At 38.6% G+C, this 20,759-nt stretch overlaps 1 protein-coding gene across 1 annotated transcript; it reads left to right on the plus strand.

Annotated features, from left to right (window-relative positions):
* Window positions 1–1,531: 1,531 nt before the first annotated feature.
* Window positions 1,532–19,721, plus strand: AIRE (autoimmune regulator; the record flags this gene model as incomplete). Its single annotated transcript, XM_063306128.1, has 13 exons — window positions 1,532–1,729; window positions 2,882–3,056; window positions 4,474–4,626; window positions 4,998–5,069; window positions 6,273–6,403; window positions 7,553–7,627; window positions 9,147–9,262; window positions 13,533–13,629; window positions 14,053–14,208; window positions 15,896–16,017; window positions 16,837–16,933; window positions 18,620–18,688; window positions 19,058–19,721. Coding segments are annotated over 13 exons (1,542 nt in total), but the record flags the coding sequence as incomplete, so codon positions are not given.
* Between the last annotated feature and the right edge of the window lie 1,038 nt (window positions 19,722–20,759).

The following is a 20,759-nucleotide window of genomic DNA, read 5'->3' on the forward strand; positions in this document are numbered from 1 at the left end:
ATGTGAATGGGGAATTAGATAACAAAGGATTACTGCAGAATAGGTTAAAAGCAACTCACTGTTAAAAAAGTTAACCAAGTTTTTCTAAAGCAGGATGGCCCTTTGTGAGTCTAACAAATAAAACAGCAATCCTCAGGATGATTTGAGTTGCATACTTTTAACTTAGTTCTTAGGTGATCATAACTGTGGGCTTTTCCTAGCTTCATTTTAGTGAAGATATAATGATTAAATATCATGGAAAGTCCACAAATTTTGTCAATAATTTGAAGTGCTATGAAACCACTTACATACCTGGGAGTAGTGGTATATTTACTTTGCATGAACTGCAGAACTGAGTCCCTCCTTTGCGGGGGAGGAGATGGGCAGTGATAAAATTTGAGAAGTAAAATAAATACTGAAATCTCTAGCTACTACTGATGGTCTGCCAACATCTATCTGTATATTGGTAAGTTGCATCCTCATTCTGGATATAAACCATTGGATTCTATTGTGAATACCTCTATGCACTGTCCAATTAATTATATTGCAATTGTATTGCAATGCCAGAATCTCCCTGTGCTGACTTGCCTTATTCTGGCACCCTTCAAGTGTGTGAGGGCCACAACTCCAGAATTCCAATTTAGTATGGAAATCATAGAGTAAAGAAGGCGGCCCTAGGCCTTGTCTGCTCTTGACCTGCCCTTTTCTGACACCCTACCAATATATTTTTTGTATTTTTTAATTAAATCATATCAATAACTTCTCAAATAGCATGATTATAGAAGCTTAACACAATTAGATTCCTGATTACAATAATACCTTGGCAACATAAACAGTTTAATTGCCAAGCCTCTCATGCAAGCTATGGAGCCTTATCAGAACTGTAAGGACATGGGGCGTGGGTGTGGGGGGGACACCACTTCCCCATACATGGTACAACCTGCTCATTTTCCAGTCAAGGGAGGTAATACACAGTGTGTGCAGATGGGATAGGGTGGAGTGAAACACTCTGAAAGAAACATCATTTTCAGGTAATAAAGCAGTCTAAATAGGCTTAACTGGACAGAGCTTTTATTTCCCAGATTCAACAGAGGGTTATCACTGAGTTTCTGTTGGTTTCTTCAGTAAATTTTGGTTGCTGTTGTTTCACACACTGCCTCCTCCCTCCCCATCTATCCTTACTCCCCAGATAGAGCAATATAAAGAGCACAAGGAACTGTAGAAAGCAGATACTGTGTTGATTACCATTTAGGAGGTGAGACACACAGTGCTGTATCTCCTGGTTGTAAGACAGCCTGGCTAAGCATGTCAAAGCTGGGTGCTTAGAAATATTGAAAAAATGAAAAAAAAAAAAGGAGTCATAGGAAAAGAGCAATTATAGGCACAAGCATCATTTTTTTTGCAAACCATGTTTGCAAATCTAATGTTCCAAACCCAGCTAGGCTGGCAGTAAGGTTCATAAAATAATTGATGGCCCTCCAGAATATCTTACCTTAGAACTGGGGCTTAAATTATCTTCAGGCATTTTTAGTAAGGCTTGGTTCAAAAATAAACTTGGAAGATTATTTTACTCATCCTGTACATATCCTTCCATCCCAGGATGTTCAATTCCAATAGAGCATTAGGAGAAGGAGATTTGAGAAAATTACTGAAGATTTATCGCACAGAGATTTCAATGGCAGTGGATGATGTCTTCCCATTACTTCATGGGCTGGCTGATCATGAAGTTGTCACTGAAGAGATGTTCAAGGTGAGAGAGAGAAGAAATAATTCTGAGTACGATATAGCTCTTCAGTATATAGTACTGGAATATCTCAGTTTATTTAAGCTATCCATTTAATTTGTTTACAATAATAATTTGCATATTTGCTCTGTTGTTTTATACAATGTTATGTATAAAACTCATGTTCAGCCACAGTTTTGCTGATCTATCTTTCACTTTTTAATTTTAGGGTTCTTATTTTTCATGACTGTGTTTTCTCTTTCATTCTGTGCAAATTATTGAACTACAATATGTTTTGGGATATTAAGTCTATTTTGTTTGTGTAGACTTTTATTTGAGCAGTTATGGTGAAAAATCATCAGAGTCTGAAGCTGTATATCCTGAATATCAACTATTAGTATCAAAGTATGAATGGAAAGTTTTATATCCCAATTTATACACCAAAGATCATGGATATATGAAAATCACTGCAAATGGCTACAACAGAATGCCTGTTTAAAGGCATTAGTTCAGAGAGAGAGCAATCTGGGTGCACTGGTGACTTTTCCCCACTCTTTTAGCATTAGTATATTATCATTTGCTTCGATTTCTAAAGCACTTTCAAGACTACTTATAGTTCCAAATAGCTCACATTCAATTTTGCTCACTTTCTATTTTTTCCAATATAAATTTCATTTTATCTTTTTCTATATTATATTACAAATGACGGCTTAAATTTGTGTATACTGTATTCGTTATATATTACATTGCATTGCATTACTTTCCATTATTATAATTTTCTCCCCAATATACATTCCTTTTGCATGGAATTTTCTGTATACAAAGTGTCTTTTTGTACATGATTTCATCTCATATTCATATTTAAGGTAGAAATCCTAAAATATATATACATTTTAAGATGCAGTTTTAAATTATATTGCAAAATTCAGAAAGGACCAAATTTCAAAATTTTACTTTGTGTCTTAGTTTGAGATGTGCAAATTAGATAAGATGCATTAAAATTATTTCTCATCCCTTGTTTCTAAAATAGAGTATTCAAATGTTTAGGCTCTTACCATGCCTAATTAGCTACTTCTCAAGAGGTTGGACCATACCAAATAATATATGCTAAGCATTTTAAAGGAGTAAACTATATTTGGGAATTAGGCTAATTTTGCCTTTTTTCTTTTTTTCTTGAAGGACACTCTCCACCTGAAGGAAACTGAAGGTTGTCACAAGGCTTTTTACACCATGTTGACATGGCTGCTGAATCAGAATTTATCTTCCATTGAAGATTTCTGGAGAGTCCTTTTCAAAGAATACAACCTGGAGAGATATTCCAAGCTCCAGTCCATTTGGAGCAGCTTTCCTAAAGGTATAAGATGTTGTCATCATGGCCTTAAATATGAAAGTTACAGGAGATAGTGAGAAGCTTCATATAATGGATAGTATAGAGATTGGGAATTATGGGAATAATCTGGGTTGTATCTAATTGGTTGAATGTGGTTCCTACTAAAATTAACAAACTTAGGACATGACTAACAAAGTGATTTCAGTATGAGCTAAGATTCAAGCTTAATTTGAAGCCAGCCATGATGGAAATGGGGGTTGATGATGGTAGCACCTTTAGAAGATACTAAACAACCTATGACTCATTGGGCCATCCTTTCAGACATATTTCCTTACCTAAACAGAAACAGAATGACCACAGGTGGGCAAAAAAGCAGTTGGAGGGGGAGTGACTTCCAACTTCCTGCCAGCTTCCCCACTCACTTTGCTTGTGGGAATCTGGCAGGAAGCATTGGAAAACATTCTTCCTCCTCCTTGGCTGACCCATGGAACTGCCTGCCACTTTGCTGAGGATAGGGGGGACAAAGGGAGCCACAGACTGCAAGGAAAATTGCACCCCCACTCCCCATCCATGGCGCAGAGTGGTAGGAGACAGTATTGCAACCAAAACTTTCCCCACAACCCGAGTTCGATCCCAGTGGAAACTGGATTCTCGGGTACCTGGCTCAGGTAGACTTAGCCTTCCATCCTTCCAAGGTTGGCAAAATGAGTACCCAGATTGCTGGGGAAGGTGACGACCGGGGAAGGCAATGGCAAACCACCCCGCTATAGTCTGCCAAGAAAATGTCGCAAAAGCGGCATCCCCCCAAAGGGTCAGACATGACTCGGTGCTTGCACAGGGGACCTTTCATGCCAGGATGGGGAGTGAAAGGTGAAAGGTCCCCTGTACAAGTCTGCCTCCAGAGAGGAAGAAGACTTACCTGTTGACCACCAGCACCCCCCAGCCAGCCCTACTTCAACAGTAGGTATCCAAGTCACTCCCTCATCCTTCCCTCGCTGCCCACTGCTGCTAAGAGATTTCAGATTTCAGCCTTGGTTCCAAACAGTCAATCACTGCTTGCCCATTGGGCCTTGCTAACAACTGATTGGGTGCAGGGGCCAGAGAGAGGTGGGAGCGCCAGGTAGTCATAAGGTGCAGTGGCACTGAAAAGGCCACAACTTTGCCAAATTTCAATCCTGTAGGAGTAATGGGTGCTGGCTTTTGGACACATTCTGTAAGTTACCCCATTTGAGGTACCTTGGTTCAAAAACTGTTGCCCTATCATAAACCATTTTGCCTAATTAAAGGATACAAACAGACAAACAGACATGAGAATTTTAGTAGTATATCGATATCTTGTGGCTATCCCTGCTCAGGAAGTATTCTTTTCTATTGTTGGAGACAAATTTCCACAATTATGGGCAAGAATCCTGCTCAGCCTCAGTATTTTCCTTGTTTTCAGATATGGATTTCAGCAGGCATCGTAGGGCAAAGAAATTCGCAATCAGTCCTAAGGTGGTGACTCAGCACAAATCCCAAGGAAAGAGAAAGATGACAGAGGAAAGAGACCCTCTGCAATTAACTCAGCCTTCAGGAAAAACTGATCCACACCTTGGTATAGAATTATTTACTGTGGTTTTACTGTATCCTGTGGGATATTGTAGTTTAACTAAAATATAAAAAAGAGTGAATTTAAAGAATAAAGGAAACCCTTGCCCTCCAAAAAACTTAAACACCTCTGAAGAGGGATCTATTAGAATGTCATATTTTTCTCTTTTTATAAAATTAAAGGCAACATGCAATCGGAGTTCAACATTTAATTTCATTTTCTTTTCTATGCTAATGATTCACAAGCTTCCGAGAAAAGCTTAGTTCTTAATATTTGCCTAATAAATAAAATGCAATAGGATTTTTTGCTATTGCGCATTTTGCAAAAAAAGGACATTTTCTGCTTTCAGTATTTCAAGCTGTCTTATAAATCAACAGGGTCCTTTCCTAAAGCAAAAGCTGTGAGGAAATCAGAGAATGCTGAGGTACAACATTACCCACTTCCAAATGGTAAGTTTACCACTTTGCTATTCTTGTTGAATACCCTAGTCCAAGCTGTTTGGCTACTGCTGTGAAATGATCTAGCCCCTCAAAATAAAATTTAAAATCATGCACAATCTTGTTTCATTATCAGGTCTCATGAAATTTTGGAATGTCTCCCTGAGATCTCACAAAGGAACACTGCAATTTCACAATATTTTGACATTCTTGGCTGGAGTCTTGTCAATATTATACAAAAGTATTGAAATGTTACAAGAGCTTGGCCAAGTTTTCAAATTTAACTTTAGAAGTCTTTGGTTGCCAGTCTCTGACCTAATCTATTCAACATTATCCTTATACTATGCCTTGAGGTACTGCCCACTCAGATATGATCCCAAGTCATTCTTATTATTTAGAATTCTGAAAGGCTAAGGTATTGCTCAGCATACCAACTTTTTGTCTAGCCAAGGGCCCTATACATTAAATTAGGTAGAAAGAGAATGACATGCAAAGGCTACTGAGCAACTTTTACTGAATCAGTTTCTCATCATAGCAATTGCTCTAAGCTGCCTTTTGGTGACTTCACTGAAGCCCACTCTTTGCATGTAAAAAAACTGATTAACTATAAGGTTCAAATAAGAAAAATCAGATCATTAGTTCAATATTATCTACGTGATTGGTAGCAGCCATTTCTCCACAATTCTCCCAGCCAATCTAAAGGACCTTCTAAATGCTAAGAATGTACTTTTTTAAAAAAACTGAGCTATCTTCTTCAAACAGAAATGTAGGCAATTCCAATGTCAAGTTGGAGAACTTCCAAGGGAATGTTACCTTGATCATTTATGTTATAATAGTATTTTTTAAAATGCTATTCAGGTAGATCTCATTTTTGCAGATGGGGGACTGAGGTATAAAGGTAATGACTCTACTGAACAGTCAAGACTTGAACACAGCTGTTTAAAAATCCTTCATTTTATTACTTTAGTTCCACTTAAACAATGCACTGTGATATTCTCCACATTATGTTAAGCTTGCTTCTTCTTCTGTTGTAAAATCTATACCAAATATATCTCCTTTATACATTGATGGGTACATGCAGAAAAGATAACTATCAAGTTACATTACATTGTTCGAAAAGGATAATTTGATTTAATATTTCAGTTACAGTTAAGTTAAACTGTCTCATAGGAAAGGTGTCACAGTTCCAAAGATGTTAAATATGTCTTTTTCCAGGCAATGCTAAGAAATTTGTAAAAGTTGGTGATGAATGTTATACATCAAGCACATCAGAAGAACTTGGAGAGAATAAAGCATATGAAATGAAGTCCAACATGAATAACAAGGAACCCCAGGTTTCTGAATATGTATGGCTATGTACTATAATCAATTCTTATTTTCTTGGGCTCTTCTGTAGCAAAGAGCAATCTATGCTGGGCTGGCTTCTCTGTTTACAGTCAGATCCCATTGTGGCAAGCTTAATGGTGACCACATAGAGTCTCCATCCATGGAGACAGATGGGTAAGTCCAAGAGCCTCTATTAGTCTTATTTATATAGCACAGCAGTGAAGTACTTTTCAGCAAGTGTTGCATGAAACTACCAATCTATATTAAGATTTAAAACTAGCAACTTCTCTCCATGGTGAATGTGTGACATGACTATTCAACAAGCGAATAGCTGAACAACAGCAAGAGAAATATTTGCATGCAGCTTCCACATACAAGAGACAGATGCCTGTGCTTGATGCTGCATAGTTTATCTTGCATACTTGTGGGAAAGTTTGTGTGGAATTTGGATGCATTATTTTAAAGCAAAGGACCAACTGATGGTTCCTGTATGTGTGCAGCCTATGTACTCCTTCCTTGCTGCCTCACTGAGTCGTGTCAATCCACTATTGCTGAAAACTGTGACACAATTTCTCACTCTTTAAGTCATTGATCCCAAGAAACTGTAGCGTAAGCCCTACAAGAGGCTTGACATATTAAAAAAAAAGTCTCCAACCTTCTCCAAAACCCAAGTGGAAAACAGTCCCATACAATCTGCATCACTGTTCCATCTACTATGGCACTTGGGCACCCAATAAATGTTAAGTGTGGTTCTTAACATAGTCCATGCCTGTTTTAAAAGATGCTAGTGTAAATTCTCTAATGGAAACTCTCTACTTCAACCAGTTGTTTTATCCTCTGGATCAACTAGTGTTAACAGTTTGCTTCAAGACAGTGGAGCATCACTATCTGCCAAGTCTCTTTGGAGGCCCCATTATCCTGTTTCTGTATGGTCTGATAGATGAGAGATTCAGGGTAAGGTGCTAGAAAGAAGCATCATTTGGGTTTTTAATTAAGGTGCAAAACTTTTGCAAGCTAGTGCCTTGCTGTCAGCTCACAGCTGAATGCAATCCTATGCACATTACTCAGATATAAGTCACAGTATGATCAATGGGGCTTAAGAGTGTTTAGGATTGCAGCCATGGTCAACAGGTTGATTTGTGCAACCTGATTTGTCTCTTCATTTTCAGAGTGGAGATCAAAAAGCAAATTTGCAGGTTAGGTGCCACACCATTCCTTTTCATATTGATGCAGCTGCCCAGCAGGTAATAAGGAATACTGTATACCTGTGCCAGCTGTCTTCTGTTTGTTCTTTACACTTTATGTCTTGTTTTATCCTTGAGCTAGTCTATTTTATTTTTCTTCTTGGGGTTATGGAATATGGGATGGTGCTTTTTAAAAAAAATTCATGCAAAATTCTCCCTTATACTCAATAGTTTTTTTCTATTATTATTAATCAGGCAAGTGTCACACTTCCAGAAAGAAGTCAGGTGGCCTATATAGAAATTTCCCATATTATCCTTGGAATATTTCTGGAACATAGATTAGGTTGAGGTATAGAGACAGTTCATGAACTTCATGGTTAAGCAGAGATTTTAACTCATGTTTCCCAATGTAATTCCAGTGCATCATCCTCTATATCTTGCTGAGGTAAATAAAAGAGGTGAGAACGTAGAAAGAACCTATAGCCATATTTTAATTGGAAAACTGCTGTTTAGACTAATCCTTTACTATATATGATATGATTAGAATATAATCAAAAGTTCCCATAGAATTTCCTGTGATAGGAACAAGGGGGGCACGATGGGAGTTGCCCTGTAGGTTGTATAACTAGTAGTCTAACTTATTAGCTTTCTCCTAACCTGTACTAAACATCCAACACAGAGCTTGCTGAATCCATCAGAGTGGGAAGTCCCAGGTTTCCTTAGCTACTTAAACTGGTGTCAGATTCAAAGATGAAGTAGATTCTCCAGAAGACTTTTTTTTTCCTTCTTAGATGTGCCATTTCTATCAAGATGGAATTCCCCAAATATTTCAAAGCTTATAATAACTGCACACATTAGACTTTTTTTACCTGCTTTCATAAAAGATGCTAATGATTACCTCTTTCTCAGCTGGGTTGGTTTTGGATTTTATACACTGTCCTTGAATAGAGGTAATCAGCAAGGCTTGCAGAGATTTGGGGCTCTTCTGCATGACCTGCTAACAGTGCTTGGAGACATCACTAACTATTTTTAGAGGATGCATCCTCACAAAGCAGTCTCTGTCTCACTCCCAGCCCATAGTGGAGGCAGCCTAAATTTGTCTTTAGCTGTTCCAATTTTAAAAGTGTTCTCCATCTTCTCCCACAAGTCTTAGAGTATGAATGAGGTTATGACACCTTATTCATGATCTTGATGATGATGCTGTCTGAATCTAGTGAGCTTCTATTGGCTGGTTGAGGATGCCCCTGTCATCTGGTTGATATGCACAGCCCTCCACGGCTATTTTGGCTTGGGCTGCAAAAGAAACTGGCTAGCTGATTTCTGTAGTATCTGACACAGGCTTTGCAAAGCACCATTCAGGCATTATGCAGGTTCTTTATATATATATATTAGTATACTGATTGTCTGGAAGACTGTAGACCTATTATTAAATAAGTGTTTAATAGACTGAGAAATTATAATTTAACAGAGGTGTGGTGATTTAATGAGAAGGGCAAAAGCAACCTCAGCCATATGCAGAGAAATTGGTTGAAATTTTAATGTTATTTTGGTTCTAATCATTCCACAAATTGCTGGCCAGAAGAACGATGATGAATGTGCCATCTGTAGGGATGGTGGAGAGCTGATCTGCTGTGATGGATGCCCTAAGGCCTTTCATCTTGGCTGCCTTATACCACCACTGACAGAGATTCCAAGGTAAAGACAATTTTTATCCATCTATAATTGAATATAGGCTACAGAATTACAGGCCACTTCCTTTCTTGTATGATTATGATTCTTTGTAGCCTTTACAATTAGTTCCTTGGTTTAGTTTTGTAATCTTGTGTTCCCACTGAGTTTTCTAATCAATTTTAGGGTGCGGGCTATCAGTAATAGAAGTGCTTTTGTTTTTATTATTAAACATATAAAATATAACAAACACCTGGGATATAATTTTTAAAAGTTACTTAAATAACACTTTCCCAAAGTAAAAAATGAAGAATAATAGTGAAGAAGATAGATACTGTAGATAGACAGACAGACAGACAGACAGACAGACACATTGTTTTTATCTTAGATAGGTATCTTCAAGTCAGACCCAACTTCTGGGGTCTGTAAAGGCAAATGTCCTCCATTTCAATCTGTCTTCAGTGATGATTGGCACCTTTTACAGGAACATTCCACTGATAGCCTTGATCACATCCAACCACCTTATCCACTGTCTTCCTTTCTTCCACTTTGCTTAATCTTGCCAGGCGTTCTAGTCCATTATCCACTTGCATCACATGCCCAAAGTATCTGAGTTTCTGCTTATGTAACCTCAGTGGAGTAGCCATTCTTTATTCTTCCAGGAGCAATTTATTGCTTCTTTTTTGCAGACTATGATATTCCAAATCCATAATTTGAAGGTATTTATCTTATTTCACTTGCTCTTTTTCAGTGTCCAGTTTTCAGCTATCCATTACCATTGGGAAATGCATTGCTTTAACTATTCTGATCTTTGCTCTGTAGATTTTCAGGTGCAGATATTATGGTATAACTGGAGGAATTTTAAAATATGGATATGGTCTACTTATGGAGTGGCTGTGTGACTTATTTAATGTATGTTTAAATATTGCCTATGTGCCTGACACAGAAAGCTATCTCAATCAAGAATATCACCAAATATAAGAAAATAGCAAGAAAAAGAAAATGAGATATTTTTTAAAAAATCAGAAATATTGCAGGAAAATGTATAGCTAAGGTAGGATGACTGAACAGTAATAATGGGAGAGATCTAATAGAGGCAAACGAGGTTATGAGGTACAGAGGGTCAGGTACAGAGAAAATACCATCGAACTGTTTAAAGTTTCAGGAGAAGTGGTAGTTAATATCCTAATTCATTCATTCATTCATTTATTGTATTTATTCAATTTATATGGCTGCCCATCTCACCTAAGTCACTCTGGCAGCTCACAACAGTGAAAATCATGAACGACTATGCATAATCTTCTATGACAGACTGTTGATGCAACTATGAAGTTTGATGCATATAGTACAGGAACTCTAATTACAAGAATCTATATCCAGGATTTTTCCATGTTTTTTAAACTCAAAATGGTGGGAAAACATGCCATCAGTTTTTACCAACTGCATCACTAAAATCTGGTGGAATGATTGGAGATGACTTCAGAAACTACAAAAATGTTTTTGGGGGCTCCATGCAGCCCTGAACTGTAAATTATAATTATGGATCAGGACTGTGTGGCCTGGAGATGGGGAAAGATTGGTATATATACCTGTATCAAAGAAATGAGATACAAGGGAATGTGCAGATTACCAAATGATTGCAATATTTCTGGGTGCCAGCAACATTCTGGTAAAGATATTATAACAGGCTAGTTTCAGAAAAGGTAAAGGGATGTGAGATCAGACAGCTAATGTAAGATGGAAAATAGAGACAGCAAGAGAATAGAAGGTTTACATTAGCTTATTAGCTATAATAAGGTGTCAAATTATGTAGAATGTGGAACATATTAGGGCTAATGGATGTGCCGGAATATCTGATTATTCTTCTGAGCACCTTTATGATGAACAAGAAGCTATGGTTAAAACCATTGAAGCAGAATGGTTCAGAATGGGGAAGTGAAGGACCCAAGAATGCACATTATCTGGTTAATTTGTACAGCACATATATTACAAGAATGCCATGACTGAAAGAGATAATGGCTGGAATCAAAATTCGAAGCTGAAATTTCTCAGACCAACGATCTGAGAAATGCAGACAATATTTCTTTGGTTAGCTCAAAATAAGGAAGATTTAAAAGAGCTCACCTAAGTAAAAATGAAAACTGAAACATCTAGATTCATGTTAAATATTTTAAAATGCAAAGATAAAATCGACAATTATGCTTAGTGAATCCTAGTTGACAGTGAAGTTAGATGGTTCTTCTGTTTTCTTGGACTCAAGAATAGATAAAGATGGATAGTGTGCTTGAGAAGTAAACAGGGAATCAGTGCTATGGAGGAAGGCAATGATAAACTTAGACAAAATGATGAAGATACTAATTGTTAAAATAGACACTAATTGTTAAAATAGCATTTTTCTAGAGGTAATGTATGGCTGTGAAATATGAATACTGAAAAAAAGAAAAAAGAAAATAGATTCCTTCAATTATGAACCTGAAGACAATTACTACTATGGAATGCAATAAGAACCAATCATTTCTGGGTTAAATAAATATTGATCGATCCCTTGAGATAATGATCAGCAAGCAGAAACCCAAATACTTGGGCATGTGATACAAGCAAATAATGCAGCAGAAAAAATTATTATGCTTGGCAAGATTGAAGGAAATAGAAGAAGGGAAAGATAAGAGATCAGGTGGATAGAGAGAGATCCAAAATAATCACTGGAATATCCTTGGACTGGGGACAGCTCAGTGGCTAACAACTATGTACCAGAGCATCCACAATCTTAGGGAGTATCCTAAAAAGAAAAAAAAAGTACCTGTCCTTCTTTCATCCCAGGATGGCTTACAGTATCTGCATTGAAATCTGTAGTCTGAATATGCTGCTTCCATTGCTACATTGGGTCTGCCCCACTTGCACTTTAACATGGCACAGTAATGCTCTGAAAACACCAATATTCCCTCATTATCTTCATGACGCTGCCCTTGCCTCATCTCCAGGCCATGAATAAAACAGCCTGAGATCATAACAGGCATAACAGTTTTAAAATAATGTTTTTCTGCTTAAGTCAGTGCTATTACATCATAGCTTCAAGATGCGTAAAATCTGTTCATTTAGTCATGCTTGTGTTGGAGGTGAGATCAGCCGACCTGTTGTAAGTGTGATCAGAACTGTGTTTGGGGAATGTTGGGAAGCCTGGCCACAATCTCCCAGCCTCTCCTGCAGCCATTTTCTCCCAGGATTTGCCCTCTCCATGAGCATCTTAATTTCTTTGAGATTCATCATCTTCCTTCTCCCTGCTTCTCCTTGCTTTTGACATATACTTTTCTTCAGGCTTCCAACATGGGCAGAGAAAAGGAAAACCGAGCTCCACTATTTTATGTGAAAAGAAGAAGAGGCATTTTTGTGCTATTCTGCTGGAACAAAATATCCTGAACTGTATTTCTGCCTTTATATGCCACAGCCCCACTTTTCTTCATTGCAGTGTCCAGAAAATAATGAGGGCAACTAGATGGAGCTTTTGTTGCTTATTTGTCATTTTCCTTATAGTTGTCAGTCACCCCACCTCCCGCCCCCACCATAAGAGAGTAAGAGGACAGCATCATTTATGCTGGTACTAGGCAACCCGTGATCCACTGGGTCATCATTTCAGAGATATTTCCTTACCAGATTCCTCAATGCCTTCAACAATGGCAGAGCTTCTAATGTTCTGCCTTCTTAAAAATTCAGGGAGATATTCAGAGATGTATCTGCCTTGAAAATAGCCCATGTAGTTCAAACTGAACTGTATAGCACAGTCAAGCATCAGGAGGTGACCACAGAAAATGTTTTATGACATTTTGTATTAAGTCATAAAACGTTCTATGATAATTGTTATGTCATACAATGTTTTATAAAATTTGCAAAATTTCAATTCCACGGGAGTCATGGGTCCCAGATTTTGGACTTATTCTGTAAGTTAGTCCATTTGAGGTAGAATCAGACAGACAGCAGGCGTTGTGTACAGGGAGTAGCAGCAGCCAGTTATTGATGGATGTAATTCCATGTGTATCATGAAACCCTAAGTTAAATTTAACGGAGAATGCTGTCCTTACAGCAGTGCTGAAAGTGATTCAACTGAGAACTACCTCTAAAAAGGTGGAGCGTGGGAGATAGCAAAATGTCTTCCACCAGTATTATGTGAAGACACTACTTTGCATGAAGAAAAACTGATTCTATATAAGATTTAATATGCTTGTTCGTTTATTTTTCCTTCTCTCTTTCCTTTCTATATTTGATCATACATCTCTCTTTCTGCTTCTGTCCCACTCACCAGTGGGACATGGAGGTGTGATTCCTGCTCATCTGGGAAGGTCAAACAGGACAGTGGCACTGAAGAAGAGAAGAACAGAGAGTCCTTTTCTCAAAGTCAGGTATAACTGTGATTTTTGGCTTTCCATGTCAAATGGTCATTCTGGCTGGAGATGATAGGAACAATCATGTCAGATATCAGAAACATATCACTTTGGAGAAGGCTGCCATATCTAAGTAATTCCAAGATCTGCCCTTTTATTCGTGTAAGTCCTCCAATGGCTGGCTGTACATTTGCTCCTGTGTCACAGTCAGTTTTCATTCTGGAAAAAGAAAGCAGAGAATAAATTTTGTTCAAAGCTATGCATAGATATTTGGTATACAGTGTGATAAAAAAAACTCTATCACTTTAAGAACATTATGAGATCAGCACATGACACATCCAAAATAATTTGTATGGTTTGTACTGCCTCCTCCTTGTAGATGTTTTTACTGCTACAGCTGATTAGGGACTGGGGTGTTATTTAATATTCCTATCTGCTCAGGGTGCTGTTTATGTCCGGAGAACAACTGAAGATGGGAGGAGAGTTCTCATCAAAGAACCTCTGTGTGCCTCCTTCAGGCAGCCTCTGCCATCTCTGCTCTCTGTGCCAGTGGCGGTTCCACCCACAGTACAGAATGTGGGAACAGAGAAACAGCTGGTCAGTAGATTGTCTTTCCATGGATTTTTCACATTTCAGTGGGTGAGGTCATTTCAAATACTCTGTGTATGTATGTAAGAGTCAGGGGTGAGTGAAACAGTTTGTTGTCATGGTTTGTACTTGGCTGCTTTGATGAGAAGAGCTGTATGATAGAAGTTTAAGCAGGGGTATACTCTTGTCCTTGAGTGGCAGGCCAAGGATCACACTCCAAGAGGTGAATGGGCTAGGACCAAGAACGGGGCAAAGCCAAGACAAATTCTGATATTGATTTAATTTAAATGTAATTAAAATTAAATTAAGTAAATGGTTAGTATTATGATTCCCAATATTAAACTTAAGTAAATTTAAGTAAATAGTTAACCAGTTTTGTGTAACGGTAAAGGCTCCAGCCTAGAAACTGGGAGACTCTGAGTTGTAGTCCCACCTTAGGCACAAAGCCAGCTGGGTGACCTTGGGCCAGTCACTCTCTCTCAGCCCTAGGAAGGAGGCAGTGGCAAGCCACTTCTGAAATCTTGCCAAGAAAACTGCAGGGTCTAGTCCAGGCAGTTGCCAGGAGTCAAGCATGGCTTGAAGGCACTAAAAAAATAAATATGGTGGTCCCTTCTTCTGTTATAAAAAATGGCAATGCAGTAGCAAGTTTTGAAAGGACTTTGGGATGCCTTTCTTACATCGTGTAAGAGTCATTAGATAACATTCTTGCTCTTCCTTCATGCTTGGGATGAGGTAGATAAGTACAGTAAATCTATGAAGTTATGATTTGATTTCTGGCATTTTAGAAATTTGAAATTATCTTATCCCAAGGTTTTGTTTTTGCTTGTTTTTAAGTTCTAAATTGTTCCCTTCCCTACATAAACTAGTTCTGATCAAGCAGATCTAGTGTGGAGTACTGGTTAAGGTGTTGGGCTAGGAATGGGGAGCCCTTGGTTCTAGTCTGCGCACAGCCATGGAAGCTCACTAGGTGACTCTGGACCAGTCATTCTGTCTCTCAATGCAATTTACCTTAAAGAGTTATTGTGGGGAAAAATAGGAAGAGCTCTAGGAAGAGCATATTACTTCCTGGAGCTCCTGTTACAAAAGACAATAAATAAGCAAGAGGCTATGAAAGTGTTTGTAGTATTTAATGTTAAAATTGTTGCAATGAAATTATACTGTGCTTTTTTTCATTCTCCTGGATCCCAAATAACTTTTATATGGTGATTAAAGAACTTAAGAACAGCTCTGCTGGATCAGGCTAACACTTCTTGCTTCTCACAAATATGAGATAGAAACATATCCCTTTCCCTCTACCCAAAAATGACTCTCTTGCTCCCCCAAAGGACTCTAGATCAGTAAGTATCGTTTGCTGCTGTTTTACAATGCAAAGTCAGTGGTAAAGTATGGCCTCTTCATCATTCTTAAAATGTCCACCAATATTGCACGTACTATGAAGATATGAATGGACCAGGCAGTTTGGATCTATTACTGCTGAGGTTTTCAAAATGTAAATGTTTATTTTTTTAAGTTTGCTCATTTTATTAAGGGTTGTTTGTATGCTATAAGGCTAAGGGTGAGAATGGGGGTAGAGCTCTAAGCAATTAACAGTTAAGCACAGGATAGAAAAGGTTGTACATAAAGTGCAAAACAATTCTCAAGAGGTAAAAATGGACCAAATTTTGCTAGAACATGACTTGAAATTGTATTTTTGCAGAAACTGACCATCGGTGACAAATGCGGTATATGCCGGAAAGGAGGAGATGTGATCTACTGTAATAAATGTTTCAGGGCTTTCCACTGGCACTGCCATTTTCCTGGCCATGCAGATCAAATCAGGTGTTAATTGCATCAAGAATAAACCTTCCCTTATTCCCCCCAAGTTTGTCTTATGTTTGTCAAGCCTTAAGCATCTGACTTAGTGCATAGCTCTTGTGAAAAGAGGCCCTAGTTGTTAACCCAGAATGTGAGCAGGAGGAGGATAAAGACCTGGCAAATATGGGTGTCAAATGTACTAAATTAGTGTGTCTAATGTGCTGTCTAGAGGCATATTTGTTCCTAATTTTCTCCAAGACAGGTATTCTAAGGTTTTAGTCAAGAGGGTTCTGTCCAGTCATTTATATCCTGGAACTTTCCCAGTGTCCAAAAATATTGATGAATCTATATACTTTTAAAATTATTTCTGGTTGCATCATGACTTTAATGACTAATAAAGCAATCATATCATCGATTCATCATATACCTAGGCAGCCAAGATTGCGTGAATTGGCTATAAAATTTATAAAGTAGCATGTAAGAGCTATCTTACTTTGTACCTTCCTACATAGGTTAGATGAATGCTGAGCATGTGTTTCAGCTGTATTACTTCACTGCAGGTGCAAATTCACATAACTGAATGATCCACCATACCACCATCACCCTAAAATCTCCCTGTGTATCAGAAACAAGATGGCAAGGAGGAAGGCTCTGGTCTAAATTTGTATGCTGCTGTTTGATTTTCTATATAGGTAAAATGTTTATGTGAGGAAGAACATTAAATCATGTGAGAATCTACCTGTAATCTAACATAGCTCTGTCTATATTTAACAACCATGGAATCTGAAATCAAATGCTATGCCTTAAATGTATGCTTAAGATTGCTTTTATATTGTGTTCTAGTGGAATCTTGGTATGTAAATCCTGTTCTGACAACTCTACAGTTATCAACTTGGAAGGAGAATCACACTCCAGTGCTCCAACATTACGAGCAGTAAAGGTCAGAGTTTCCATATTCTTTTCAGCCTTATTGTGCCCAGTGGATTAAAGCAGCTCTGGTAGATCCAGAGATGATCTTCATGACTTTTCATGCTTCAGATATGAAATAGAATTCCCATAATTGGCTGTTCACCTTGTTATCTGGGCTTAATGGGAGTTATAATCTAAAACCTTCTGAACAGCCATGACTTTCCTATCTCTGCTCGAATTGCTAAACCATAGTGGGTTTTTTTTAATCTGTTCAATCGCATCCGATTTTTAGCGATTGCCTGGATTAGTCCCTGCAGTTTTCTTGGCAAGGTTTTTCAGAAGTGGTTTGCCATTGCTTCTTCCTAGGGCTGAGAGAGAGTGACCAGCCCAAAGTCACCCAGCTGAATTTTATGCCTAAGGCAGGACTAGAACTCACGGTCTCCCAGTTTCTAGCCTGATGCCTTAACCACTAGACGAAACTGGCTCTAAAAACCATAGTAGATTCTCTTTATTAATCTTGCTGTTAGTATGCACAACATATTCCAGTTTCACAGAGAAAAATAAATCAATATTCCTGCTCCATAGAGTTTACAATCTTAAATCAACAAATATTGGAACATAGAGATATGGTTAGGAAGAAATCTGCTAGTAAATATAGCTCTATTCACAAAGTTGGTTGTACTTGTACATAAAAATATAGGTGTTAAATCAAAGGACTCATTCAAAAGTGGATTTTGAGGAGGAATTTCAAGAAAAAGACATGTATGGTGGCCTCTATACATTTAACTCTGATACAAAGCATACAACTATACATGATTATCTGTTAATCCATTCCTGCAACTTACTCTTTTGAAAGGTGTTCCAAATGGTTCCTGCTTCAAATGTACAGAATCATTTTCATTCCCAAAGCTCAACTCAGCCTTATTGTACTTAAAATCTTACATCCGTGTTCCCCTAACTAGACTGAACCAAGTGAAGACTTTCCTTCTCCTAACTGATTATTGTGGCAGTGACCCCTTTTAGTGAGAGGCATGGAGCAGACAAACAGTTTCAGGTGTCAGAAGGCAAATGCAGGACCCACCAAAGGAGTAGGAAGATAGATTAATTTATTCACATTCACACCTGTCTTTTTAAGCTCTCAGGGACAAGGCTTTATAACAAAGAGTCTGCTTTGAAGTTTCAGTCTGTCAGACTATTAAATCAAATTACAGTTTCCAACTAAAGCCATCTTGACAGTAGAAGTTTATGTTTTCCATTCCCCAGCAGGCACATCTGGAATGCCAGTCTCATCTGAAGAAATTTAGGTGGCCTTTTTCTTTAATGTAGTTAGTCCCTTGTCTTTCCAACTGGTAGTTTTTGTGGGCTCTTAGGAGAAGTGATGTGTTTCAAGGCCTGGCCTCTTCGAAGGCCTGCCTATGATCCACAAAAGTCCTTCTCTCATTGCTGGTGTTTTCCTTTTACCATAGCTATGTTGCACAAAATTTACACAGCTTTCTCCAACTTGATAATTTCCAGATGTGTTAGAGTCAACTATTATAATTCCTTAGCATGATGGCTATTGTTAAATATATGAAGCTAATTTATATAAAAACTTGAACACTAAGGCTGTAGTCCAGTCCATATTTAGCATGGGAACAAATCTTATTGAACATGGTGGAACTTACTTCTGAGTAGAAATGTATAGGATTGCGTAGTAACAAAGTATTTTGAATCCTAGGTGGTAGAAGAATCTGCTGGAACTGAACCTGCAGTGAACAAGGATGATCTGGATTCACTCTTAGGGGAGGTAAAGCAAGTAAATAATGTTGTAGGTTTATTTGTTTGACTCTGTAAAATATCTAATGTGGAATTTATAATGCATCTACAGGATTCAGCAAAAGTCAGATTCTTCCTAGTAATGTTCAACATTTGGCACGCTAGTTTTAACCTTAATACTTTTACCAAATTCAACCAGAAAATGATTTGCAAATTTCTTGAAAAAATGGCAGATCACAATCAGATGTGGTTTTACCCTGCTCAAGAACAGTAAATCCATTTTTAAGTGTGAAAATAGTTCTACATTTGCCTTTTTCCTTTACTGTATATTCTGTTCCTATGAGTTATCTTCTTTCTATATTCAGGTTCTGATTATTTTATTTTCTCTGTGATCTTCCAGAATACGTTTGATGGGATTTTGCATTGGGCATTCCAGAGCATGTCTCGTCCATTATCAGGCACTCAAGGATTTTTCTCATAGTAGCCTAGACGTGGCATTGTTTAACATCTAGATCTGCTGCTGTTTTTCAGTAACACGAGATACAAGTTCATTTGTCTGCAGTTCAACACTATGTTCAAAACTACATGTTTTAATGTCATCTTTATACCAGTATGATAGTTCTCTTAAATGTATATTTCTGTGCTTATTTTTAGTTGACAGAATATACAGGTAATCCTCGTTTAGCAACTGCCTCAATAAGTGACTGTTTGCAGTTACAACAGTGATGAAAAAGTAACTTTACGACCAATCCTCACATTTACGACCTTTGCAGGTCTGTAAAGCAAAGGAAAGCTGAAGTAAGATCATAAGCACAGTTGCTGAGTTGTTGTCCCAACTGTGGTTGCTAAACTAGAACTTCCTGTATATTTTTCATTCTGTACCTGAACACATCAACAAATTAATCTCTCAAATATTGGTATGATGGAGTAATAGTAAAACATTCAGAAAATCTGCAGTTGGTGGTGGAGTTCCCAAGGCTGATTCTTTTCAGGAACTTCAGTTTGCCTTCTGTGGGAGAAGGGGTGGAGTCAGCTCAGGAATTCATAATGACTATGACATATGCTGGAGACTATTCGAAAACATGCAAATGTGAGTAGATCAATAGGTACCGCTTCGGCAGGAAGGTAACGGCGTTCCGAGTCATCATGCTGGCCACATGACCCGGAAGTGTCTATGACAACGCCGGCTCCAAGGCTTAGAAACGGAGATGAGCACCGCCCCCTAGAGTTGGACTCGACTGGACTTTACGTCGAGGGAAACCTTTACCTTTACCTATGCTTCAGATGTGGTTTTCACCTTGGGGCAGCCACAATGTGATCTACAGCTCTGGGACATTAATATCTGTGCTTTGCCATGGTTAAATCACTCCCTGATTGCTATAAATGTTCTCCGCCCTTATTGCATCTGCAGATAGCCATCCAGCAGCCCTATTTCGGATGACTTGGTCCCTCCTTGGAGGGAGCAATACCGAGCTTCACCTGCAGGATTGTTGTGAGGAATAGGTAACCCAGCCCCAAGCCATGAAGAGCTTTAAAGGTGACAACCAGCACCTTGAATTACACCTGGAAGCTCGCATTCGCTTTACGTTGGACTCCAGCTTTAAGGCAGGGCCAGTGGAAGATACAGGGGCAAAGTCTGGCATGGTTATCTGGGGGGAGTTTGATCCAGTTGTATCTGAGGAAGTAGACAGGGCCCTCGCAGCTACTAGTTCGGCCACTTCTGTATTAGATCTGTGCCCTTCCTGGTTGGTCAAGGCTGCCCGGGAGGAGGCACGTGATTGGATCTGGGCAGTAGTTAATTCCTCTTTGAGAGAGGGGATGCTCCCCCCGGCTCTTAAGGAGGCGGTGGTACGTCCTCTCCTCAAGGGGCCATCGCTCGACCCAACCAGCCTGGACAGTTTTTGTCCAGTCTCCCCCTTTGGGGGAAGGTTGTGGAGAGAGTGGTTGTGTGGCAGCTGCAGAGGACCCTGGATGAAGCGGATTATCTGGACCCTTTTTAGTCAGGGTTCAGACCGGGTTATGGGACTGAGACAGCATTGATTGCACTCTTAGATGATCTCTGGTGGGAGCGGGATGGGGGCAGTGCGACCATCCTTGTTCTT

Source organism: Candoia aspera, chromosome 6 (assembly GCF_035149785.1).
Source record: "Candoia aspera isolate rCanAsp1 chromosome 6, rCanAsp1.hap2, whole genome shotgun sequence".
Classification (NCBI taxonomy): Eukaryota; Metazoa; Chordata; class Lepidosauria; order Squamata; family Boidae; genus Candoia; species Candoia aspera.